At 38.7% G+C, this 25888-nt stretch overlaps 1 protein-coding gene across 5 annotated transcripts in view; it reads right to left on the minus strand.

The window, feature by feature from the left end:
- Nucleotides 1–2903: 2903 nt before the first annotated feature.
- Nucleotides 2904–25888, minus strand: part of ccdc102a (coiled-coil domain containing 102A) — a 160037-nt gene continuing 137052 nt past the window's right edge. For all 5 annotated transcript variants that reach the window (XM_062030230.1, XM_062030240.1, XM_062030262.1 and 2 more), the window contains exons 9-10: nt 23872–23975; nt 2904–3871 (exon numbers count right to left, since the gene is read on the minus strand). In XM_062030230.1, coding sequence (XP_061886214.1) covers nt 3736–3871; nt 23872–23975 — 240 coding nt within the window. In that variant the 3' untranslated portion in view covers nt 2904–3735. The remainder of the gene's footprint in view (nt 3872–23871; nt 23976–25888) is intronic.

Below are 25888 nucleotides of genomic sequence, written 5' to 3' on the forward strand. Positions count from 1 at the left end.
ATTATAGTAACAGCGTCTGTCTCCACCACCTGCTGTCATTTATTGTGCACTTTTTCCCATGATAACTCTTTCATATCTAAAATCTTTGCTCCAGCTGAGACGATTACAATTTCAAGATTTGTTTTATAACTTTTTTGACCATAGTTATTCCTGAAATTGCTGATTCTTGTGTTGGGCCCAGAGTGCTCCAATGTTTCATTTTCCTGCTTCTGTAATTTTTCTGATGCTTCTTTCCTGACTCTACACCTCCATAAGCCGCAGTTTGACTTCCTCCACATTTCAGTTCAGTTTCAGTTTTTCGAACATGCATACGATTTTGACACCCACAAGCCCCGCCGCCGGCCGCACAAGTCTCGCCGATAGTCGGAATGCCCAAAATGTCCAAAAGACACCCAGAAAAGTCGCACAGGAAGGGGGGGAAGAAAAGTCAAAAAGTAGTCAAAAGTCCGAAAAATTTTCAAAAATCATACCCACAAGCCCCGACGCGATACAATGTAATACATCACATATTTCCAGTTGTTTCATTACAGCCCGTCCGAAAAGGAGTAGGAAGAAGCAGAGCTTATTTAATCCTACCCCTTTTCATATCATAGCACTTGATCATGACATTACTTCCACGTTCTCCAAATTTGTCTTCTCTTCCACGTTTCTTAACGCAGTACATTCACATTAGTAGACTGGCACATTTAGCCTAATGGCAAAGACTACTTCCTGACCACACACTGTAGCCTATACAGTACTGCCATCTAACGTCTTGGCATTGCAATTGCATGCAGAGTCTACAGTACTTGCAAATGAGACTCAAGAAGTGTAGGAAAAAAATGATGTGACAGCAGCAGTTATGATTATTATCTGTGTTAAATGGATAACAAATATTGTATTAAATAATTTACATTATAAAAAATTGGCACCGTTGAGTACTGCTATCGATTGCCATGTCCCCGAAATTGCTCCTGTATCATTTCAAATGTGTACGTTACCCATCCAATCCTTCTAGCGTCTCAGTAACATTGTGTCTGGAGGAGCATCATTGTGAATAAGCACTGTCATCAGTTCAATCGCCACGGATACGATTTAATCTGGCAAAAAATAAAAACATAACAGAATAGACCTTAATCAGTTTTGATTCCAGTCCCAGCATCAGAGGTGAAGCACAAGGACAATAAATGGTGTAGAAATTTAGTGTTTTATTGCTTGTACAAGTACATATTGTATTTCAAATCTGACACAATTTCACAGAAATGTGACTTAACCACACATCACAACATTTTACAATTGGCCTTTCAAACATGTCTTTAAAATGTATTGGAATGCTTTACGGTGTGTCCAAATGATGCCAAAGTGTATGAAATGTAAAGTACACTAGCAGACTAAGATCAAAACTTGTCATTGGTCTGCACTTAAATTTGTTTGTTTATTGGGATGTTTTAACCCAGAAGAAGCCACGCTGACACTTTGAAGTGTTTAAAAATCCTGATACAACTTTTTAATTTCCGATGTGATACCAATATTGGAACCTTGAGCATTGGTTGATATTGATTCACTATCAAGCAGGAATCATACATACTTGTATAGTGTGGAATGTAAGAAAAGGGTTGGTCAAGTGGAATCACTCAGAGACCAATGGTAGGTATGACAAAGCACTACTTATTTTCCATTAACTGTCTGTAATACTGCATTTAGGTTGAAGTGGAGTGGTAATTTTATTTTTTGGTGACACCAAGTGGCTACGATAAAGCATTAAATTAAGCTCATGATGCAGCAAGTCGAAAATTGTGAACAAAAGTGTAACTGGATACTTTCTAATACTCTTCTGCCTTGGAAATGTTGTATGGGGAAGTCATATGCAGCTATCATTTAACCTTTTAAGGCCCAAGCTGTTTGTTTACATGCTTGTTTTATTTCTCTTTGCTATTTGGGCTTATTGGACCCTAATTAGAATAAAGGCTTATTGGACACTAATTAGAATAAAAACTAAAAATCATCTTTTAATATTATATACTTAGTACATAAGTACACAAACGTGTACTTCATGTGTAGTGACATGCATTTTTATTTTTACACTTTTTTTTTTTACCAAATTCCATTGTTTTATGTTACTCTTCTGACACCACCAGATAGCAGTATAAGTGTCCATATGTCGGCATAAGACCCCAATTCAGTAGTGTACATAATTTTGGAAATAAGAGCTAAAAAGTGCTGTCCACGCATGTGGCCACAAAGGCCTTTAGAGGTCATTTGGGAGGAAAGACTAACTTGCTGTGCTTATTGGAGGACGTTGCAGAACTTCTTATTTCGTAACGCTTATAGATTTGGCTTTTAGATGCAAGCCGACATAATCCAATAACTGATATCTGATATCAATATCATATTAAATGTTTCCTATAAAGTTCATTTTAAACCCATGTAACATTTTTAATGTTTTAATAGGGTATCTAATATTAAAGTTCAACCAAAAAACTAGCTAGGAAAATATCACTATTATCTTTTAGCCTTGAAATTGTTATGGGAACTCTGAAGTCATGTATTTGTCACAATAGTAAAAATGCTAATAAGACACCCAAAAAATTTCACTATTGAAATTATTTTACATCAATAAAGGGACAAGCGGTAGAAAATGGATGGATGGATATGTTCAGTATGTAACATTACAGATGTTTGACATTAGTATTAAAAAACAAAAAAAAGTGTTTTATGGGTTCACCCTAATCATTTTACACTAAAATTAAGAAAAATTAACATGTTTCTTTGTAATCAAATCTGAATATCATCAAGTTGTTTTAAATGAATGAATGTTGCACATTTTCTGACATGTTAGTATAAAATAATAGTTATGCAGTAGTTTTTTCAGTTTTAACGAGTGCTAATACAGGATGTATCAATAACAAATGCATTCATTCCTGTTGTAGGTTGCTGTATTTATGATTCAACAAGCTATAGAGGTGCCTGGAAAAAATAAAACAAAAACAGCACAATTTGTTTTTAGACATCACATTCAGTATTAAGAAAGTATCAAAACACCAACCATCATTTGACTAACAAAAACAGTATTAGTATCAATACACATGAATGCAGTACTGTGCAAAAGTCATTTGGTCTTTTTGCAATACTTTCCTCAAGACTACTAATGTGAAGGCCTTGGAGCTTCTTATAATAGCTCGTGAATTCTGGAGATAATATTTGCACCATTGCTTCCCTGCTAAATAAATCTGCAAGGTTCAATTAGAAGTCACAACTGCTTGAAGAGTATTGAGTAAGACAAAATAATACACGGAAACGGCTGAATTGGACCCTCCAGAATCGCCCTTATGATCCTCCTGTCTGACCTAGGACTTTTGCACAGTAATGTATTGCAGTAATGTCTGAATGGGAGCAGGATAGTGTGTATTTCTTAATAATACCTACTTCTACTCTGACCTGTCGTGTTCCTTGAGATAGGATAGAAACTAAATTTGGGTTTTTATCCTGATGTGTGTCTCAAAAACAGGCAGAATTGTTACTTCTGTATAATTGCTGAATAAACTGAAACATATTCACAACTACTGATTGGGTTTGTGAACCAGGACCGATCATTAATGCACAAGATGTACAGGGCTGATAGTGGCCATGCAAATAATTCCATCCTTTCATGGCTGTTTTCATGTCAGACAGAAGTAGCAAGATGGCGCTATTTTAGGTAAAGTTTTCTACAACAATATTCTGCTCTGCTGGAAACTCTGCATGTGTGTATAAGTGTCATCCAGGGATCTGTAGCTGCAGCTGCTCATCTTCGTCATCCACGTCGCTGCTCGGCCCCTCTGGAATCTCGGGGCTAAATCGGGCCGATCGCTTCTTACCAAACAGAGCAGGACTCAACTGCTGCCGCCGTAGTCTGCAAGACAAAAAGCAACTCAAATTCAATGACTTGAATGAAGCTTGAATATCGATGTGGATGAATAGAGCATCTTCTTCAGAAATGACTTGGGGGAGGCGTGGCTCAATTGGTGTAACGGCCGGCCAGCAACTTGAGGGTTCCAGGTTCGATTGCAGCTTCCACCATCCTTAGGCAAGACACTTTACCCTTGCTCCCAGTGCCACCCACACTGGTTTAAATGTAGATCATGGGTTTCACTATGTAAATCGCTTTGAAAGAGAGTACGCAACATCCTGAAAGACAGGCACCACCCAGCACATGGCCTCTTCAACCTGCTACCCTCTGGAAGGAGGTATAGATCTAATGGCGCCAGGACCACCAGAAGTCTCACAGTCTGTATCCCCAGGCGGTCAGACTGCTATGTGAACAGCCTGCCCCTTTACTGCCCCCGTCCATCTTAATACCTCACTCTTCACCACCTCAACATCAACATAACACTCTTCAGACATCTGACTAAATCACCCATCTTTTGTGGTGGATTTTTAGCAGCAGAGTAAACGGGGGTGTTACGGACATTGCTGTCGCGAACTGGACTTCTGTATTATACAAAGCAGGAACTACCGTATCGGTGAAATAGGTTTGTGAAGGAATCTTGTAACAGGGCTCAAGTGTCCGCAGCAAACCCGACATTTCCACAACAGAAAAGAGTTGCATGTCAACAGCAATAAAAGTAGCAATCGCCCTGTCGGTTTCTTTTGTCCTCTTTGAATCATCTTAGTGCCCCGGGTAAAGTTTGTAGTTTGTGTGTTGTTGCTCCTTGTTTTTGTTTGGTTCCACCTATTTTCGCATCGGGTGATGTCGGCGTAAATCTGTCATGTTTGTGGTATTTCCACTGTTGTAGTTTATTGTTGTGTGACACTTGCGACATACCGTTTTTTTATTTCTTTATATACTTTTTTAATTATATTTTTTATTATATTTTTGTCCACGACACGCTTGCCATCAGGGTCAAACTTAACACGAAAACCAAAGTGGTTCCACACGCCAAATCTGAATGATGGTGGAGGATCTTCATTTTCAGGTATATTTGAGGCATTAGCCATGTTGCAATGAGCTATAGAAGCTATAGCTTCTGTTTCCGCAGCTTGTTTTGGTCTGAATGAATGTGTCAGGTGCAGCTTAGTGGATCTGAGCTCGACTTTGCAGCCTAAAGCGGCAAAATCGAATGCAGATTTTTTGTCTGTAGTGATTCTGCCCTTTGCTATTGTACAGTAGTTTACCTGCTCATTGCAAGTCCTGATTGTTTCTTGTTTCTTTCTTCTTCTTTGAACATTAAACAAAAAGTCAGTACTTGGCGTGTGAAGATATCTTGTGAGATTAAAACGAGACAATATTTCTTCTTTAGAGAATAACTGTCTTGCAGGCATAGCGCAGAAGCCTCGCCCACTTTTTGAGTTAAACATGGAGCTTAAAAGAGCCAACTTGATATTTTGACTGGTAATTAGGGATTGGTACCGAAAATAGAAGTAGCTATCAATGCCTCATTTGGGTGCTAAAAGAATGCAGACTCAGCAACCTGCAACATGTGCTTGACGGTGATGTGCAAGTAATGTTTTGTAAGTCAGCAAACAGAGTCTGACGCTCTTTTTAAACTTTATTGCACACTCGCAGAAGCCCTAAGGGCACCAAAGTGCCGTAGTTAGCCACAACACGACCACAGCACTTCCTCATTATGGACCAAGCAGGGTGACTGTGAGCTAAGCACATACACCAATCCCAGAATTGTGAGCATCAACAATACAACACAAGCAAGTTGTTTTTGCACATTCTCTGTGTTCTCTATTGCTGCTGGTTTTGTTTTGTTTTATGATGACAATTTGTTGTGGATTTTGTTTCTTATTTTTCAACGTATTACTGATTTGACATATTGATACAATTCAAGTATTTCAATTACTTGTCGGTACTTGAAAGTCACATCATTCTATATAAAAGTATATATATATATATACATATATATATATATATATATATATATATATTTATATATATATATACAGTATATATATATATATATGTTATATATATATAAAAAATTCTGACTGTTTTACAGCTTTTAAGCACCGGCACCGTTACTGATTGGTAAATACCCATCCTGATAATGCATGTAATATGGAATTAGCACGTCTGAAGCGGGATTTGAAGTGCGCATTAAGGTCCTAATTTACTAAGATCCAAATACCAAAAGCTTAACAGCGTGTGCAATCTATAAAATTGCATTTAGTGGGCGTGTTGCAAACGATCTATTAGCATTGCACGTGCTATTCACAAATGGTGCAGGCCGCCTTATTTAAATGAAGTTTTTGTGTGTACTACGCAGCTTTCACCATGGACACTCATTTACTGCACATTCATGTTATCATGCTCCTATGGTGTTTTCCTATCAAACAAGCAGCAGACATATACCACTTGTTATGGTCATTTTAGAAGCAGTCCGGTGCATCCACAATGAAACCTACTTTTTATTGTGCGCTGCAGATGCACTCATGGGAGAGAGGCTGCACTTACTGTGCTGAGGACACAAAAAAATTGCATATGGTACTTCAAGTTTTTTTTCACATAGGAAATTTGTTAATATATATTTTAAATTAAAAAATATATATTAACAAGTGGTCTCACAATGTGTCTGATGGTGCCACTGAAGAACATGATTGAAAGAGGAAAGACGTTCAACAGTGAAAAGGTCAAACTTATGATGCATACAAACTTATAAAACATGTCAAAGTGCACCAGCATTGTTTTGTAACTTGCTTCAATAAAAAAGCCAGTTTGTCCAGTCATTTAGTTTGTCACTGTAGTTTTCTTAAAAGTAGTGTTCGAATATTGTCCTGACTCGTGAACTCAATATTGTTTGGTCATCTGAGTGCATCGTCACGCCATTAGTGAGGACACTAATAGGTATTTTTGGTGTACTTCTCGGTGTGGACACGCTAATGCACTCAAAAGAGTACGAAAGTGCTCAAATTGATTTTGTTAAATGTTTTTCCTCAACCACACACTTCTGTAGCCATCAACAATCTTAATAGGCATAATTGTGTCTGGATATTTGACAGCTCTATTCGGCAGACTATATACTTGAGCTGTTTGCAATTCTAATTCTATCTCTGCATGTCTTACAGGTTTCCTCGCACTGACCAGTTTTTGAAGCACAGTTCACAAATGTTCAATAGGGTTGACGTTGGGGCTTTGAAAAGGTGATTTCAAAAGCTTAATGTGAGCTTGCTTTATCTATTTTACAGCCATTTGTGTTTGGAATCATTGTCCAATAAAAAATGGTGTCAACTGTTGATTTTAGGTCACTTTCATGAATTTGGAGGCGGTCCTCCTTTCGGTCCATCCACTTTGTGCAGTGCACTCGTACCACGAGCATCAACCAATTCCAGAACGTGATGTTACCACAAGTTCCCTCTAAAGTGCGTGCCTGCGCAATTACGCATGGCTCGCGTGTCCTCTGCACACAGCAAAGCTCACAGCGCAGAGAATCAAAATCAAATCCAATCTAAAACTCTATAAACAAAATAACCACAGCATTTGTACGGTAGGATTTTGCAATACAACTGCAGGTGACAGGCGACAACAAGCGGCCACAACAGATAAAACAATATTTTTGTAACACCTGTCGAGACGTTTTAAGGTGGACAGGTCATCCATTGATCTTTTTATTAATCAAACCTGTTTATTGTTGGCCATAAACATGAGTACAAAACTTCTATCGAGCATAACTGGTCATTTTCTGCCATACAAACTAGACCAAAATCAACTCTTTGTCATCCGACATATCAACAGCAGCACAAAGAGTCGGACAACTCCTACAAACTATAAATGCAAGGTTGGTAAACTATGACTCCTCAATCAGATGTGTGCTAATTCTACTGTCTTTTATTTAGAATGTTAATTTATGGATATTAATCATAAAATGCTGTTACTAGATTACAGAAATGCTAATAAAAACATGTTGTACTGTCAGAAAGTTCCAGGAATGTACACTTTATCCGAATATTACAAACCCCGTTTCCATATGAGTTGGGAAATTGTGTCACATTGCGCGTGCTGTTTAGTTATATTTGCATTTTCTCTTGAGTATTGTGGGCGTTTTTGATTTGAAGTACAAACCCCGTTTCCATATGAGTTGGGAAATTGTGTTAGATGTAAATATAAACGGAATACAATGTTTTGCAAATCCTTTTCAACCCATATTCAATTGAATGCACTACAAAGACAAGATATTTGATGTTCAAACTCATAAACTTTATTTTTTTTTGCAAATAATAATTAATTTAGAATTTCATGGCTGCAACATGTGCCAAAGCCACAGCCTGAGGGATCGAAGGTCACGGTTTTAGCTGCTTACGTGCAGTGATTTCTCCAGATTCTCTGAACCCTTGGATGGTATTACGAACTGTAGATGGTGAAATCCCAAAATTCCTTGCAATAGCCGGTTGAGAAAGGTTTTTCTTAAACTGTTCAACAATTTGCTCACGCATTTGTTGACAAAGTGGTGACCCTCGCCCCATCCTTGTTTGTGAATGACTGAGCATTTCATGGAATCTACTTTTATACCCAATCATGGCACCCACCTGTTCCCAATTTGCCTGTTCACCTGTGGGATGTTCCAAATAAGTGTTTGATGAGCATTCCTTAACTTTATCAATATTTATTGCCACCTTTCCCAACTTCTTTGTCACGTGTTGCCAGCATCAAATTCTAAAGTTAATGATTATTTGCAAAAAAAAAAAAGTTTATCAGTTTGAACATCAACTATGTTGTCTTTGTAGCATATTCAACTGAATACGGGCTGAAAATGATTTGCAAATCATCGTATTCCGTTTATATTTACATCTAACACAATTTCCCAACTCATATGGAAACGGGGTTTGTACATCTCAGTATGCAACATTTGAATGTTTTAAGGGGAACTAAATGTGATCTCTGAAAAGGGTCCAAAAAAAGACCCCCACCCAGACAAAAAATACTTGTACACAGCTCATGAAAAACAATATTGTTTTGTTGTTTTCATTGTAAGTGGGCCAAATCACTTATATTAGAAAATAATCTCATGGAAATGACTATTGTCATTTGATTAAAATAATAGGACATTTAACTTAGTACAATGTCAGGTTTAGGACAGGTGCGCTCTGGTATTGCCACAATGTGCATGTCTGATGTTGCTCACATGTGCTCCACTGAATGCTCAGGCAGTTTGTGTTTGCTCACACACATGAAAAATTGGTTACCACTATGATCAACAGTTGCTACAGTTTTCTTAGCTTTGAAAACCTCACTGTGGTTGTGTCCAAATTTAAGCTTTGCAGTCGACCGAGGCTTTCGTCAATGCGGTAGAGCGAGGTCACCCTTTGAGAGGATCCTCCCTTAAGCTGTGATGATCGTTGTGAATTTGGTCAAGCTAGCCTTCACCACACTTGCTGCTTGTATCACATGTTCTCATTTTAACCCCGATGTCAGGACTGCTAAACAGCAAAAATAGAACAAAAGTGAGCAAACAAAATGTTCTATTATAGAAGCATAGTTATTATTTTTAATTTAAGTTTTACAGGAGAGAGAAGAACAGCTCTTTGTGTGAAAAATTAGAGGTCAAGAGTTTTTTTTAAAGTGGAATAGATCAATTGTAATGCAGAATATTCTCAATATTGCTGAAAATTTGCAAACAAGGCAGCCAATGAAAAAAACTCTATAACAGCAGTAGTTAAAATATTTATTTACATGTTTAAAAAAATATTTTGCATGAAGGGGATCTACGATGATTTTCCACTTTTCTGACCTGTAAGTGTTGTCACCTTGTTGGATACTTGGTTCTAGGCAAGCATATGTTAGGTGTTGGTTGTTAGCTACAGTATGTGTCCAACTCCAACTTGGAGAAGTGGATTGTACTTCGTCAGGCCTCTATCTCCACACCAGTACAACTTGGGTGTCGTATACAGGACTGTCCCAGAAAATTTGCATATTGTGATAAAGTTCTTTATTTTCTGTAATGCAATTAAAAAAACTAAAATGTCATACATTCTGGATACATTACACATCAACTGAAATATTGCAAGCCTTTTATTATTTTAATATTGCTGATTATGGCATACAGCTTAAGAAAACTCAAAAATCCTATCTCAAAAAATTTGAATATTTTCTCAGACCAAGTAAAAAAAAAAACATTTATAACAGCAAAACTAAATCAAACATTTGAAAATGTCAATTACTGCACTCAGTACTTGGTTGGGAATCCTTTTGCATGGATTACTGCATCAATGCGGCGTGGCATGGAGGCAATCAGCCTGTGGCATTGCTGAGGTGTTATGGATGCCCAGGATGCTTCAATAGCGGCCTTTAGCTCATTTGCATTATTGGGTCTGGTGTCTTTCAGCTTCTTCTTCACAATACCCCACAAATTCTCTATGGGGTTCAGGTCAGGGGAGTTGGCAGGCCAATCGAGGACAGTAATGCCATGGTCAGTACACCAGTTACTGGTGGTTTTGGCACTGTGGGCATGTGCCAGATCATGCTGGAAAATGAAATCATCATCTCCATAGAGCTGTTCAACAGATGGAAGCATGTAGTGCTCTAAAATCTCTAGAAGCGTCTGACTTGGGCTATGGAAAAGAAGCACTGGACAGTTGCAGAGTGGTCCGAGGTCCTGTTTTCAGACGAAAGCAAATTTTGTATTTCATTTGGAAGTCAAGGCACTAGAGTCTGGAGGAAGGCCTGAGAGGAGCAAAATCCAAGTTGCTTGAAATCCAGTGTGAAGTTCCCACAGTCAGCAATGGTTTGGGGAGCCATGTCAGCTGCTGGTGCTGGTCCACTGTGTTTCATCAAGTCCAGAGTCAATGCAGCTGTGTACCAAGAGATTTTAGAGCACTACATGCTTCCATCTGTTGAAAAGCTCTATGGAGATGATGATTTCATTTTCCAGCATGATGTGGCACTTGCCCACAGTGCCAAAACCACCAGTAACTGGTGTACTGACCATAGCATTACTGTCCTCGATTGGCCTACCAACTCCCCTGACCTGAACCCCATAGAGAATTTGTGGGGTATTGTGAAGAAGAAGCTGAGAGACACCATACCCAATAATGCAAATGAGCTAAAGGCCGCTATTGAAGCATCCTGGCCATCCATAACACCTCAGCAATGCCACAGGCTGATTGCCTCCATGCCACGCCGCATTGATGCAGTAATCCATGCAAAAGAATTCCCAACCAAGTACTGAGTGCATTAATTGACATTTTCAAATGTTTGATTTTGTTTTGCTGTTATACAAACCCCGTTTCCATAGGAGTTGGGAAATTGTGTTGGATGTAAATATAAACGGAATACAATGATTTGCAAATCATTTTAAACCCATATTCAGTTGAATATGCTACAAAGACAACATAGTTGATGTTCAAACTGATAAACATTTTTTTTTTTTGCAAATAATCATTAACTTTAGAATTTGATGCCAGCAACACGTGACAAAGAAGTTGGGAAAGGTGGCAATAAATACTGATAAAGTTGAGGAATGCTCATCAAACACTTATTTGGAACATCCCACAGGTGTGCAGGCTAATTGGGAAAAGGTGGGTGCCATGATTGGGTATAAAAACAGCTTCCCAAAAAATGCTCAGTCTTTCACAAGAAAGGGTGGGGCGAGGTACACCCCTTTGTCCACAACTGCGTGAGCAAATAGTCACAGTTTAAGAACAACGTTTCTCAAAGTGCAATTGCAAGAAATTTAGGGATTTCAACATCTACGGTCCATAATATCATCAAAAGGTTCAGAGAATCTGGAGAAATCACTCCACGTAAGCGGCATGGCTGGAAACCAACATTGAATGACCGTGACCTTCAATCCCTCAGACGGCACTGTATCAAAAACCGATATCAATCTCTAAAGGATATCACCACATGGGCTCATACACTTCAGAAAACCACTGTCAGTAACTACAGTTGGTCGCTACATCTGTAAGTGCAAGTTAAAGCTCTACTATGCAAAGCGAAAGCCATTTATCAACAACATCCAGAAACACTGCTGGCTTCTCTGGGCCCGAGATCATCTAAGATGGACTCATGCAAAGTGGAAAAGTGTTCTGTGGTCTGACGAGTCCACATTTCAAATTGTTTTTGGAAATATTCGACATCATGTCATCCGGACCAAAGGTGAAGCGAACCATCCAGACTGTTATCGACGCAAAGTTCAAAAGCCAGCATCTGTGATGGTATGGGGGTGCATTAGTGCCCAATGCATGGGTAACTTACACATCTGTGAAAGCAACATTAATGCTGAAAGGTACATACAGGTTTTGGAACAACATATGCTGCCATCTAAGCGCCGTCTTTTTCATGGACGCCCCTGCTTATTTCAGCAAGACAATGCCAAGCCACATTCAGCACGTGTTACAACAGCGTGGCTTTGTAAAAAAAGAGTGCGGGTACTTTCCTGGCCCGCCTGCAGTCCAGACCTGTCTCCCATCGAAAATGTGTGGCGCATTATGAAGCGTAAAATACGACAGCGGAGACCCCGGACTGTTGAACGACTGAAGCTCTACATAAAACAAGAATGGGAAAGAATTCCACTTTCAAAACTTCAACAATTAGTTTCCTCAGTTCCCAATCGTTTATTGAGTGTTGTTAAAAGAAAAGGTGATGTAACACAGTGGTGAACATGCCCTTTCCCAATTACTTTGGTACGTGTTGCAGCCATGAAATTCTAAGTTAATTATTATTTGCAAAAAAAAAAATCAAGTTTATGAGTTTGAACATCAAATATCTTGTCTTTGTAGTGCATTCAATTGAATATGGGTTGAAAAGGATTTGCAAATCATTGTATTCCGTTTATATTTACATCTAACACAATTTTACAACTCATATGGAAACGGGGTTTGTAAATCTTTTTTTTTTACTTGGTCTGAGGAAACATTCTAATTTTTTGAGATAGGATTTTTGAGTTTTCTTAAGCTGTATGCCATAATCAGCCATATTAAAATAATAAAAGGCTTGCAATATTTCAGTTGATGTGTAATGAATCCAGAATGTATGACATTTTTGTTTTTTTAATTGCATTACAGAAAATAAAGAACTTTATCACAATATTCTAATTTTCTGAGACAGTCCTGTATAGCTCTTAAGGTCACTGAGGTACGCAGCCCCCTGACCACAATACGGTGGCAATCCCTCAGGGGTGAAACAAAAAAAAAGTAAAATACAAGTAAAATAAAGTATCCTTCATCCATATTTTATCAACCATTAAAACATTTATCTTAACTTGATAGCCTAATTTTTAAATTTAATTTAACCATAAGTAAGACTTCACGCACAATAGTCAATATTTACAAAATTGAAAAGTTTCTTCTCAAACTAGTTTGTCATCAGGTCAGCTGCATTCTCTACTCATTTAGACAGAGAAACTTAAAAGGGAACTGCACTTTTTTGGAATTTTGCCTACCGTTCACAATCATTATGAGAGACAAGAACACACGTCTTTTTTTTTTTTACACTTATTTTAAAGATGACAAAAATTGCTTGGAAGATGCAGCTAATGGAAGTCGCCGTTGTAACCTTCAAAGCCCTCTAAAACAACTTAAAAACGTTTTGTACACTGCAAGTCTATATATAATGTAGTAACAGACACAGTCCTAACAATATGTAAATATTTACCGTATTTTAGTCATTTTAAACATTCCCGGAACTAATTATTCTGCGTATTTATTTCTGTTTCCATAGCATTTATTTCCGGATACAAACATGAGTGTGTTCTAATCATGGCTGATTCGGTAATAAACAAAGAAGACGACTATTTTTGGACAAATAAGGGTTCACAATCTTATCTTTTTGAATCTGGATTTATGGAGAATAAACTACTGCTTCTATAAGCAAGCAAAAAGGAAGAAAGAGACGTTGGAGCAGACGGAAGCCGAGAGAGTGAGGTGAAAGCGAATCGAAGCTGCAAAATGTGGAACTTGAAGCCAAGCTATTTCGACATAAATGGAGTGCTTACCCATGATTAACCGGAAAAAACATCACTGGCCAGCTGGACCAAACAGACAACTGTCCATCAAGTGAGTCACACTTTACATTGATTATGATACACGCAGCACGTCATGCGTGTAGCATGTCAGACAGCATATGCTGTCTGGTTCGCTGTGTATAAACAAACAGGTACTGTACTGTAACAAACTCAAACACGTTTCGTGCTGATGTAGTAGCTATCTTATCTCTTGCCGTAGATAGTTTCTACGGCTAATACCGAAGCACGCCGATGTGTTACTATGCTCGAAAAAGAGTTCCTCTGTGTTCGCTTTTACAAAAACAATGTTGCTACAGTTTGGTTATTTTACAGGTTACTGAACTTAAATCAAGTATTGTTGACAGTTTTGGAATGCGTTTTAAAGGGATTTAGTAGTAGAATTGATTTCCCCCAATAGCTGCATTGCTGGCCACCAACCGAGCCGATTTTTATGTTAGAAAGCGAAAAAAAAACTACAAACGTTTGTCTTCTTGTCCCTCATAATGATTGTGAACGATAGGCAAAATTCCCCAAAAATGCAGTTCCCCTTTAACAGCACTGCCTACACTCTGGACATAGTAATATTTTTTTCCAAGTTGTGTTTTACTGTACCAGCTAACAGGGAGTAAACAGTTCCCCCTGTTGTTTTGAATTCTATTAATTTAATTGTGTTCTCTGACCAGTAACAAGCATGTGATCTGAATTTAATGAAAAAGACTGAAAATAAGCCGGGGGTCTGGGGGCCGCAGTTCCCCAGCCAGGTCCAGCCAGGTAGGGGGGTCAAGGGGGGAAAAGTTAGCAAAAAAACCACCATTTAATTTTAGTGTTTAAATATTTTAAAAATTATCAACAGAGTTTACATAAATACATACCCCATTCATCCAAATGATCACTATGTCTGTATCAGTCACTATGTTATTTAGTCACTACAGTAATTCCACCTTATGTTCACATCGACAGGATGTTAGCCTACTCTACAGTATTTACAACCTTACTAGTGTTCCCTTCACAGCCACACATGGTTCATCTATATACATTATTTACACATTACTTTGGTTCATTCACACATTACTTTGGCATTTTTGCTTTGATGGCTCTAACATTAGCCTTCCTGGCAAATTTCGGAGCTGCTTGCATTTTCCTTTTTGTTTCCGCTTTAGTAGATTTTATAGCCAATTTTTGTCTCCACTTCTAACTGCTCCAAATGCAAAAATCATAAAGAGTACAAACAATGTTTGTTCTATAAGCTAACTTCTTTTATCTGAATAGCCATTTGTGATTTAGAGCATGAATTAACAAATATCTTGCAGTCATGTTGTTTATATTTCAAAAGGATTCAACTATTCAATGTCAACATATAAACAGTAGAAATAATGAAGAAAATGTAAGCTCCTGTCTTGTTCTAAAACCAGAACTAATAGAACCATCCATCCATCCATTTTCTATCGCTTATTCTCTTCGGGGTCGCTGGAACCTATCTCAGCTACAATCGGGCGGAAGGCAGGGTACACCCTGGACAAGTCGCCACCTCATCGCAGGGCCAACACAGATAGACAGACAACATTCACACTCACATTCACACTAGGGCCAATTTAGTGTTGCCAATCAACCTATCCCCAGGTGCATGTCTCTAATAGAACCATTGAAAATGAAATGTAGCATTTAGACAGGCTATACTGTAGCAAAAGTCATCACATGTCACAATCATGTGTGTTCTTAAAAATGTATTCCACTTCTTCCATGTGGCGAGCAGTTCTGATATGGGCTTACATGGTAAACAACTAAAATTTGGGCATTGTTTTATCCAGACGCATACATTTGTCCAAATGTGGCCAAGTAGACGCATCGTGGGTTTCCTGGACGTTGTTCTGCATCGCTAAAAGAAAAATTGAAGGAAGAGATCCCTCTGCCATCTTCCACTAATTTTTTTTAAATATATAATTCGCCCGCTTGAATAATCCCACTTCTCTTCTCAGATTCTCTCGTCGTCATTTGGGATGTTTGTTGTGATTTTCCTTCCTGTTTCGATGACGTGGCCTATCTTGCCTCTAATTGGCCTGTCCGTGATATTTTGCTCTAATCTTAACCAATCGTGACTCATCATAGTAAAAACAAAAACCAATCATGGATTTTCTTATACGTAAATCATCATTGATGTTTCCCGTACATTTTGTCCCCTGCCCTTGGAGTTGTTTCGTTACTTAGTTTCGATTTTTAAGTTAATAAAAACCAGACAACACGTTGCCATTCTCGCAATCACACATATGCTACTCTCATTAATTAACTAGCTCACCTGCTGTGCATATACAGATACTGTATGTAGACGCGCACACAGCTGCTAGGCTTGATGCCAAATATTAGCCGCCTAATTAGCATCAACTAATGCAAGTGAAATGACAAAATTTTGTTAACAAAATTTTATCTTTAACAAATGTGTGTTTTACCTGCTACATGGCTTATTTGTGTACATTTATGCATAGTTTGGTTTTTGGTACTTACTAATAATTGTATTTTTCTTAAGGCACAGACCAGGAGTGGCAACCATAAATCATGGAGCATTTAATATAGCTTTTTATTCTATTTTAATCTAATCCTAGATTATGGCAGACAATATGTAACATGGAAAATTGTAAATTGTTCTTTGAGTGAAACAAGAAAAGCCCAATGTGTTTAATGCCTTTTAATTTATATTTTAACCTTCTAAAATTGTTCTTTGAGTGCAATAGGAAACGTATGTTTCATGTATTTTAATATTTTCTGTTAAAATAAAGCCAATATTGAAATTTTCCGCATTTCCCTTTATTTGGAAAAGTATCGATATACATTTTGGTACCGGTACCAAATTATTGGTATCGGGAGCCCTAGATTGGATATATTTTGAACTTGTCCCACTCATCTACAAGACAATAATAAATATGATTGGATTTTGTTTCTGACATTTTCTCATCTTGTTTTAATTCGTCAACACTGGTTTACTGAGGGCTGAGGGGTGGGGTCTGTGTGTGCGCGCAAACTTGCATAGCCTGGCATAGCCTGACATAGCCGATGGACTGAGAAGAGGAACGATGACATCATACGAGTGTTGGAGTGTTTCCCTTTTTCAGCGGCTTTCTCCGCTACTGCTGATAATTTTGTCAACTTGTATTGTTAATTTTGTGAGTAAATAATATTTTATTTCTCAACTTAAAACATTTTGATTTGAGGGGGCAAGACATTTATTTGAGGTAGAGCCGGCCTCGCTCGTGCTAAACAAAGCTAAAGCGTCAAATCATAAGGTTCATGCATTTGGCCTCACACTTGCCTCATTGACATAGATACTGTATTAAAGATGCCTCACATTTCTACAAACAGCTACAAAGTACAACACACACACAAACAAAAACACCCTTTCAACACCCACATACACAACGGTGGCCTCTGCAGTGCACTACGCCATCGTCTGCTGGGTTGGTGGGCCACACAGCCAGAGACAGGAAAAGACCCAACAAAACAACCAAGAGAGCGTTAGGATTTCAGAGCACGAACTGCTCCAACATCAATGCAATGTTCGAGGCCTACATCTCCAAAATGCACACAGTTGGACAGTTTGGGCAACGAGTAAATGGAGCACAGCATGCGAGGCTGACACAGAGGCATGTTACAAGACCAAGTATGAAAAGATGCGGACATCCGCCAGCAGATATGGAGATGACCTGAGGGTCCCAGGCGAGGACAGATTCAGTTGCATTGGAAATTAAACCCATCAGTGAGGCCACAGCCGAGTCGAAAAAGGAGGAAATGAGCAAGTGCGCTACTGACAATTATACCCAGTTGTCAAACACTAGTCACTTTTAGCTTATAAAAGGTCTGAAGTGCTAGTAACCTCTCAGACCAAGGTCATAGAAGAATGCCTCATTAGTACTGATAAGATTGCGAAAGAAAAGAGCGGAACAATTGTGCGTAAAAGAAAGGTCATGTTGCTGTGAACGGTTCTCAAACAAAGAATTTAAGATAGGATATACTTATATTTATCCCACAACTATGTTGTTGCAGTGCAGGTTTTTACATAAAGTGCAAGCTGCTGTTGTATTTTCATCATGTCTAAACTATTGCCCTGACATCCGTTTCAACTTTGTGGATTTCGACCAAGTGGGACCAATTGTGGGGTGCTCTTAATCACCTTAGGATATAGTTGACCCTTCTGAGCCTTGGGGGAAATGTTTGTTTAACCTATTAATCTTTTGAGTGTGGGGACGTACTTTGTACGTCAACAGGGGGATTGTTACAATTTAGAAAGCTTTTAAGGATCACTTATTGAATACTTCTGCATAATAGAGATTAGTATGTAAAACAGTATGCTGACCATGGCAGATGCAGAAAACTTGGAACAACCTTCAATACAGATTTGGGACATCCTAATTTTTAAAGAAAGGTGGCAAGGTTCAACGGGAAGGGCAGGGGGCTAGTGCATAGTGAGATTTCTCATGAGGTTTGATTAAAGACAAGAGCATTGTACTTTCTTACATAACATTATCTCCAAACTAAAGCTTCATATGTTAGGTTTGATTCAAAACAAAATCTGTGCGCACACCCCTATGCAACTGCACCTTTTTGTCTTTTGTAGAAAAACCAATGAGTTTAGAGAAAAAGCACACGGTCAGAAAAGTCTGTCTTGAAGGAGAGAGTAGGCGGTCTTGACAAGTGATCCTAGCTCAGTAACTGCCCTATGCTGGCTGGATTAAAAAACTTTCGAGAAGATTGGCTCACGATTCAAGAGGTACTGTCCAGCGTCAGAAAGGACATCAAAGAAACTAGTGATCACAGCAATGAGGAAATCAAGGAAAAAGCCAATGGTGGCTGTGTTGTAAATGGACCAGAGTGGGGAAATGAAGGTTCAAGTGGGAGAGAAGAAAGAATTGATGTAAATTAGTATGGTGGGAGATGGAAAGAGAAGAGGGACGCCTGTGGGGTAAAAAGAAGGGAGGTATGTAAATAAGATCAAGGCTAGCGAGCAACATAATGCAGAAAGGGAGAGAGCGAGGGATCAAAGTATAAAGTTGTACTAAGATTTGAAGCGCATGGAGGCGTCTCGACACTAAACTCAGTTAGGCTATCAAAGGTGTTGAAAAATCAGGGGGGAGATATTTCAATGGTAAAAGTATTTTTAGATGGAAACTTGTTAGTAATGTGCAAAGACAAAGAACAGGGGGGGCAATCGTATAGACTTAAAGCAATTGAGTGGCACAAGGTAGAAAGCCAGGAAAGGATCCTATTAACCCAAACAATTACAGGCCAATAGCTCTGACCTCTGGTGTATTTTGGGGAAAGTAAAATGATTTTACCTGCATACTAATGTGGATTTAGGAGAGGAAGGGGAACTATGGATCCTGTAACATGTTTGGAAGCAGATATAAGGAAAGTTCAGGTTAATAGTCAATGTTGGTAGTATTTTTTCAATGTAGGGAATGCTTACAACATAGTCTGGAAGGAGTAACTATTAAGTTAGGGTTAATGGATCTCAGGTCGAACTTGGAGATGGCTTTGAAAATGCTTTTACTAACTACGTATATACAGGTTAGAGTTAGATTTGAGCTGTCGAAAATGTACCCAGAAGAAAATGGTACTCCTCAAGGGAGTATGATTAGCCCAATCTTATTTTGGTTATGGTTTAATTAATTTCGAACAAGTAACAGATACAATATGATACATCATGATACATCATATAATAATTACATATGTTCATTTTTCTTAACAACATGTTTGAAAAAGAGTAAAAAGAAGCAAGGCTTATTTTATCCTACCCCTTTTCCAAGTCATAGCAATTACTAACATTTGTTCACCTCCTGTTCTGATCTTGTAATTGTAACATTTACACCAATGAATACAACAGTTCTGTTAACAGTTAAGCCAACAAGGTTCAAGATGTTGCCAAGATTCTTCTTCCTTGTACTTTGTAAACACTTGTAGTTTGAATAGCGTCTAATTGGAATATATTAGTACATTGTTTTACATCTTTGCATAATCCATTCCATAACTTAATTCCACATACTGATATGGTAAAGGTCTTTAGTGTTATACGTGCATACAAATGTTTTAAATTAGATTTTCCTCCTAGGTTATAGTTTTCCGTTTTTTTTCTGAAAATTAGCCATCTAAACCTGTGGTCACCCCAGCTAGTCGTTTGTGAAAATTGCATGTAGTTCCAGAAATAACAAGAACAGAGTGGATGGGGAGGAAAAAGGTGACCAGCGCAAAAATATTTTCATCCCATATGTATCAGGTCTGTCTGAGACTGAGAAACTCAGAAGATTTTTTAACCAACACAACATCCCAGTATGCCATCTCCGGGTTGGGGAGGAGACCCTGCTCCAAGTGGAGGAGTTCAAGTATCTCGGAGTCTTGTTCACGAGTGAGGGAAGAGTGGATCGTGAGATCGACAGGCGGATCGGTGCGGCGTCTTCAGTAATGCGGACGCTGTATCGATCCGTTGTGGTGAAGAAGGAGCTGAGCCGGAAGGCAAAGCTCTCAATTTACCGGTCGATCTATGTTCCCATCATCACCAATGGTCATGAGCTTTGGGTTATGACCGAAAGGACAAGATCACGGGTACAAGCGGCCGAAATGAGTTTCCTCCGCCGGGTGGCGGGGCTCTACCTTAGAGATAGGGTGAGAAGCTCTGCCATCCGGGGGGAGCTCAAAGTAAAGCCGCTACTCCTCCACATCGAGAGGAGCCAGATGAGGTGGTTCGGGCATCTGGTCAGGATGCCACCCGAACGCCTCCCTAGGGAGGTGTTTAGGGCACGTCCGACCAGTAAGAGGCCACGGGGAAGCCCAGGACACGTTGGGAAGACTGTCTCCCGGCTGGCCTGGGAACGCCTCTGGATCCCTTGGGAAGAGCTGGACGAAGTGGCTGGGGAGAGGGAAGTCTTAGGCTCAGCCCTGCTTAGGCTGCTGCCCCCGCGACCCGACCTCGGATAAGCGGAAGATGGATGGATGGATGGAACATCCCAGTACACTTCAAATCAGACAACACCCTGAGACAGAGACTAGTTTATCCTAAACACTGGCCACACCACACCGACAAAAACAATCTGCTGTATGCTATCTAGTGTAATGATGAATGCACTAATTCATATATTGGGGAAACAAAACCACTAAGCCGACTCATGGCATAGCATAGACCGGCCAAGACTCAGCTGTCTACTTGCACCTTAGGGAAAAACAGCACTCATTTGAGAACAAATATGTACAGATTCTGGACATGGAGGATGGATGATTAAGAAGAGTGAGGGAAGCCATCTACACTATATTGCCAAAAGTATTTGGCCACCTGCCTTTACTCACAAATGAACTTGAAGTGCCATCCCATGGAATTGTCGAAAATGTTTTTTGTATCCTGGAGCATTCAAAGTTCCTTTTACTGGAACTAAGGGGACAAGCCCGACTCCTGAAAAGCCAACCCCACACCATAATTCCTCCTCCACCAAATGTCACACTCGGCACCATGCAGTCCGAAATGTAGCACTCTCCTGGCAACCTCCAAACCCAGACTGGTCCATCAGATTGCCAGATGGAAAAGCGTGATTCATCAGCCCAGAGAAGGCGTCTCCGCTGCTCTAGAGTCCAGTGGCGACGTGCTTTACACCACTGCATCCCACACTTTGCATTGGACTTGGTGATGTATGGCTTAGATGCTGCTGCTCAGCCATGGAAACCCATTCCATAAAGCTCTCTGCGTACTGTACGTGGGTTAATTGGAAGGTCACATGAAGTTTGGAGCTCTGTAGCAACTGACTTTGTAGAAGGTCTTTGCACTATGCGCTTCAGCATCCGCCGACCCCTCTCTGTCAGTTTACGTGGCCTACCACTTGGTGGCTGACTTGCTGTTGTTCCCAAACTCTTCACTTTTCTTATAATAAAGTTAACTTTGGGATATTTAGGAGCAAGGAAATGTCATGACTGGATTTGTTGCACAGGTGGTATCCTATGACAGTTCCACACTGGAAATCACTGAGAGCGGCACATTTTTTCACAAATATTTGTAGAAACAGTCTCCATGCCTAAGTGCTTGATTTTATACACCGGGCCAAGTGATTAGGACACCTGATTCTGATCATTTGGATGGGTGACCAAATACTTTTGGCAATATAGTGTATGTCAAGGTTGAAAACCCATCCCTGAACAGAGGAGGTGGTCTGCAACACCACCTATCTACCACATACAACACTATCTTTTCAACCTTTCCTAAAAGACTCTGCAATTTAGCCCCCAAAAATAACATGCGTTAGAAACATTCTGGTCACAGAAGGTGAACAGAATGCCATTTGTTTACAACTGAACAGAACGCTAACGTGGGTAATTCAGACTATTTTGGACTGGTACTAGTCGATCCACCGCGATCGTTCTGCCACACAATACCTCAATGTTAACGAGGGGAAATTACACTTAAACTGTTGTTGGCTTTGACGGTAGAATTGCTCATTTGCATCAAAGCAGTTGTTTTTCTCACTACGATAGGGCGAAACCATCCTTGCCCAGGCACACCTATCTGGTTTTGAAGTATAAATATTTGGGGTTTTGGCACCAGCCACAGACTAGATCTGAACAAACTAGGTTGTTCATTTACGGAATCCGGTCAACTTCCTTTGTCTTCACTTTATCGAACTGCGCATGCAAGTGACGTCAAGGCCACATCGGGGCCACATTGGAGTCGGTGCACGTTTACACAGGAGTGTGCTAAAGAGCAAATTTCACATTTTAATTGCAGTGTAAAGAGTCAGCTGGAAAAAATCAGATTAAAAAAAAAATCTGATTTGGGCCACTTTGGCCTGCAGTGTAAACGCTCCAATAAAGACTTGTTGCAGCCGAAGCCAACAACAGCAACAACAAAAATAAATAATGAGAAATTCTAATAACATTTATTGACTATCACCAATAGGTTATTATGTATTATTTTTTCCCAACACCTTTCCTTCGTTAAAAAACAGAATGTGAACTTTTTGTAAACATGTAAAAGTTATGTATGGTGTGAATGAACTATCAGTAAAATGCACAGAGAATAGGTAACATTAAATATAAGCTTTGCGTCTTCCTACTCCTTTTCAGATATGTTGAAATGTGCGAAAGAATCGATATGATGTTCCTTAATGTAACTTGCTAAACATTTCTGAAACAAACAAATCCTAACTATAACCCGTTCGTACTTGGAGTTTCTATTAATAGTGCGTAGGCACAAAAACCTTCCGGTCCTGCCTGCTTTCACCAATGTTGACATTCTTTTTGTAAGGCTGGACAGAGACCAAAGTATGTTGGGATATGTGGGGCCACAAAGGTTGGTCTGGATACATACTTTTATTCAATAGAGAATTAGGACACATTTTAAGGTCTCTTTGGGCAGATTTGACTTTGGGCTATGCAATGACGTCAGTTGCCCACAAATGTACTAAGGCTGTATCTCCATAATTTGAACACAGCCCTTGTCTCATCTACACATTTCCTAAGCCTTAGTAGTTCCAGCGTTGTTCCTGAACATCCGAACCAACTTCCGTTTATTTGTGGATGACAGTTTGAGCGCTCTTCCAGGTCTTAGCAAACAGGTGCACAATTGTTTGACCTCATGAGCTTATAATCAGCAGTTATTTATGTCTTTCCACCTGTTCCGTGTCCAGTGAGAGCTGTCAAACTCATTATTTGTATGCTGCCAAGTAAGACATTCTGGAACATTCAGCACCTCGTATCAAAAAGTGAACACATTTATTTATATATTTGAGCTTGTATATATAATTTGAACATTAATGTTAAACATTCCAAATATATTTAAACCAATTACCTATTTTTAAAATTTACTGAAGATTTGTGTTGTGAAATCATTCCATTTTGATATTTTTCCAATACATCGATAAGAATACGAAATTAATATGAGATGTACTGTATGTCTATGAGTGTACGAACATGTCTGACCACAGTGTGTGTTTTTATGTGTGTGTCTTACCTGGACTGCACGTGTTCCAGTTGCACCTGCAGGTTCTCTGTCTGCTCTACCTGTTCATCCAAAGACCTCTGTAGTTTTCTTGTCTGGTTATGTGACTCATCCAACTAAACAAACACATACACGCACGCACGCACACACAAACACATAAGCAATTTATAAGGCCATTCTATAAACAAATAGTTATTAAGTTTCTCCAAATGAAAAAACCCCTTTGGAACGCCTGATCCTAACTTGAGAAAAACCTTTGTAAAATACATTTTTGTTGTATCATTGTCAAATTTTATATGTAATTAGATAAGAACTCAATCTATAGTCCTATTTAGTTTTCCAGTCCATACCTCCAAACTAGGTATTTTGAAGACGGATAAAGGCAAACCTAAATTTAAAAAATCCTTCTTTTCACTGTATTTAAACTCAACATTTTTTGAGTGCTGGTGAGAGAAAAAACAGCTAGGTAGTAGGGTGCAACGATTCGTTTTAACAACGATTTGATTCGATATTTGTGGTTGCCGATACGATTCACGGACAATATCATTTTTTTTTAAATGATACAACCCGAAACGATTCAGTGAGTGCAATTTAATTCAGTAAGCTTTTGGCAAAGAAAAAAATCAACCATTGTTACTGTCAAATAAATACTGGATACTGGACAGTACAAGTGAAGTTTCCTATATTCCTGTTATTTCTTGTAAGGGAATTAGGTATACATTAATTATAGATATAAACAGCAAGTAAGCAGCAACAATTAATGGCCAATGCATTCACATCTTACTTTGAATAAAGTGCAATCAAACAAATTCTTCTCTCATTTTTAACATTGAAGAAATGATCTATTAAAGTACAGTAACCAATATTTTAACAGTAAATGTACCTGCTATTTTTGCTTTTGTTTTTAAACATGGAAATAATACAAAAACAACATTATTGTAAAACAAATAAGTTCAACTAAATCTCTTCAGGTTAAAGGGGAACTGCACTTTCTTTGGAATTTTGCCCATCATTCACAATCTTTATGTAAGACAAGAATACATGTTTTTTTTCTTTTATGCATTCTAAATAATAAATACATCCGATCAAAAGTCTGCTTAAAATGGAGCCCATGGGGGTTGCTCTAGTTTGCCTATAAAGCGCTTAAAAAACATCTAAACACCTTCATGAAGGTTTTGTATACGTGCTGTAAGTATACTGTATATGTAATGTAGTAACAGACACATTTATATTAACATGTAGTATTTATGTATTTTGCTCATTTTACGCAATAATTTCAAAAACGTATCACAACATTCGTTTTTTTCTTCGACAACATCACTGATTACTACTCACTGCAAACTTCATGAGACAACAAACATAAAAAAATATCACTTACTGTACAATGTCTGCTGTCACTAGGATGCCGGCTGATAGGATGTTGTTAAATTACATTTTACTTTAGATCAGGGGTGTCAAACTCAAATACAGAGTGGGCCAAAATTTTAAACTGAACAAAGCCGCGGGCCAAGGTTGAACAAATTAACCTTTTAATAGGGACCCAAACAAGTTTTGCATTGAATATTGAACAAGCAGGGCTTATATAACTTTATAGTAACATGCAAAATCGAGTTTCAAATAATAATAATAATAATTAAAAAATATCAATGGCATATCAAATACAATTTAAATAAAAATGTAATGCCTCTTTTCTATTTGCAGCCTTCTGAGGTAAATATCAACATTAACTTTTTCCACAGGCTAATAAATTTGAAAATAAAATAACAATGAATAAACCAACCTTTTCTTGGATGCTAGTTCATTAATGTCAGGGATCAGGCTTTGAACTGAGGCAACCTTCATTATCGAACGAAGGTGTTCATCAGCCATTATATTTTGTAGTCCACCCGGACCACAGTCTTGGGGGCGTCCTCTATGAGCTGTCGTCACGTCCGCTTTTCATCCATTTTAACAACGTGTCGGCCCAGTCACAAGAAATGTGCGCCTTCTGTATGAATACACACGGGAATGCAACGCATACTTGATCAAC

This window comes from Entelurus aequoreus, linkage group LG02 (genome assembly GCF_033978785.1).
Source record: "Entelurus aequoreus isolate RoL-2023_Sb linkage group LG02, RoL_Eaeq_v1.1, whole genome shotgun sequence".
Taxonomy (NCBI): domain Eukaryota; kingdom Metazoa; phylum Chordata; class Actinopteri; order Syngnathiformes; family Syngnathidae; genus Entelurus; species Entelurus aequoreus.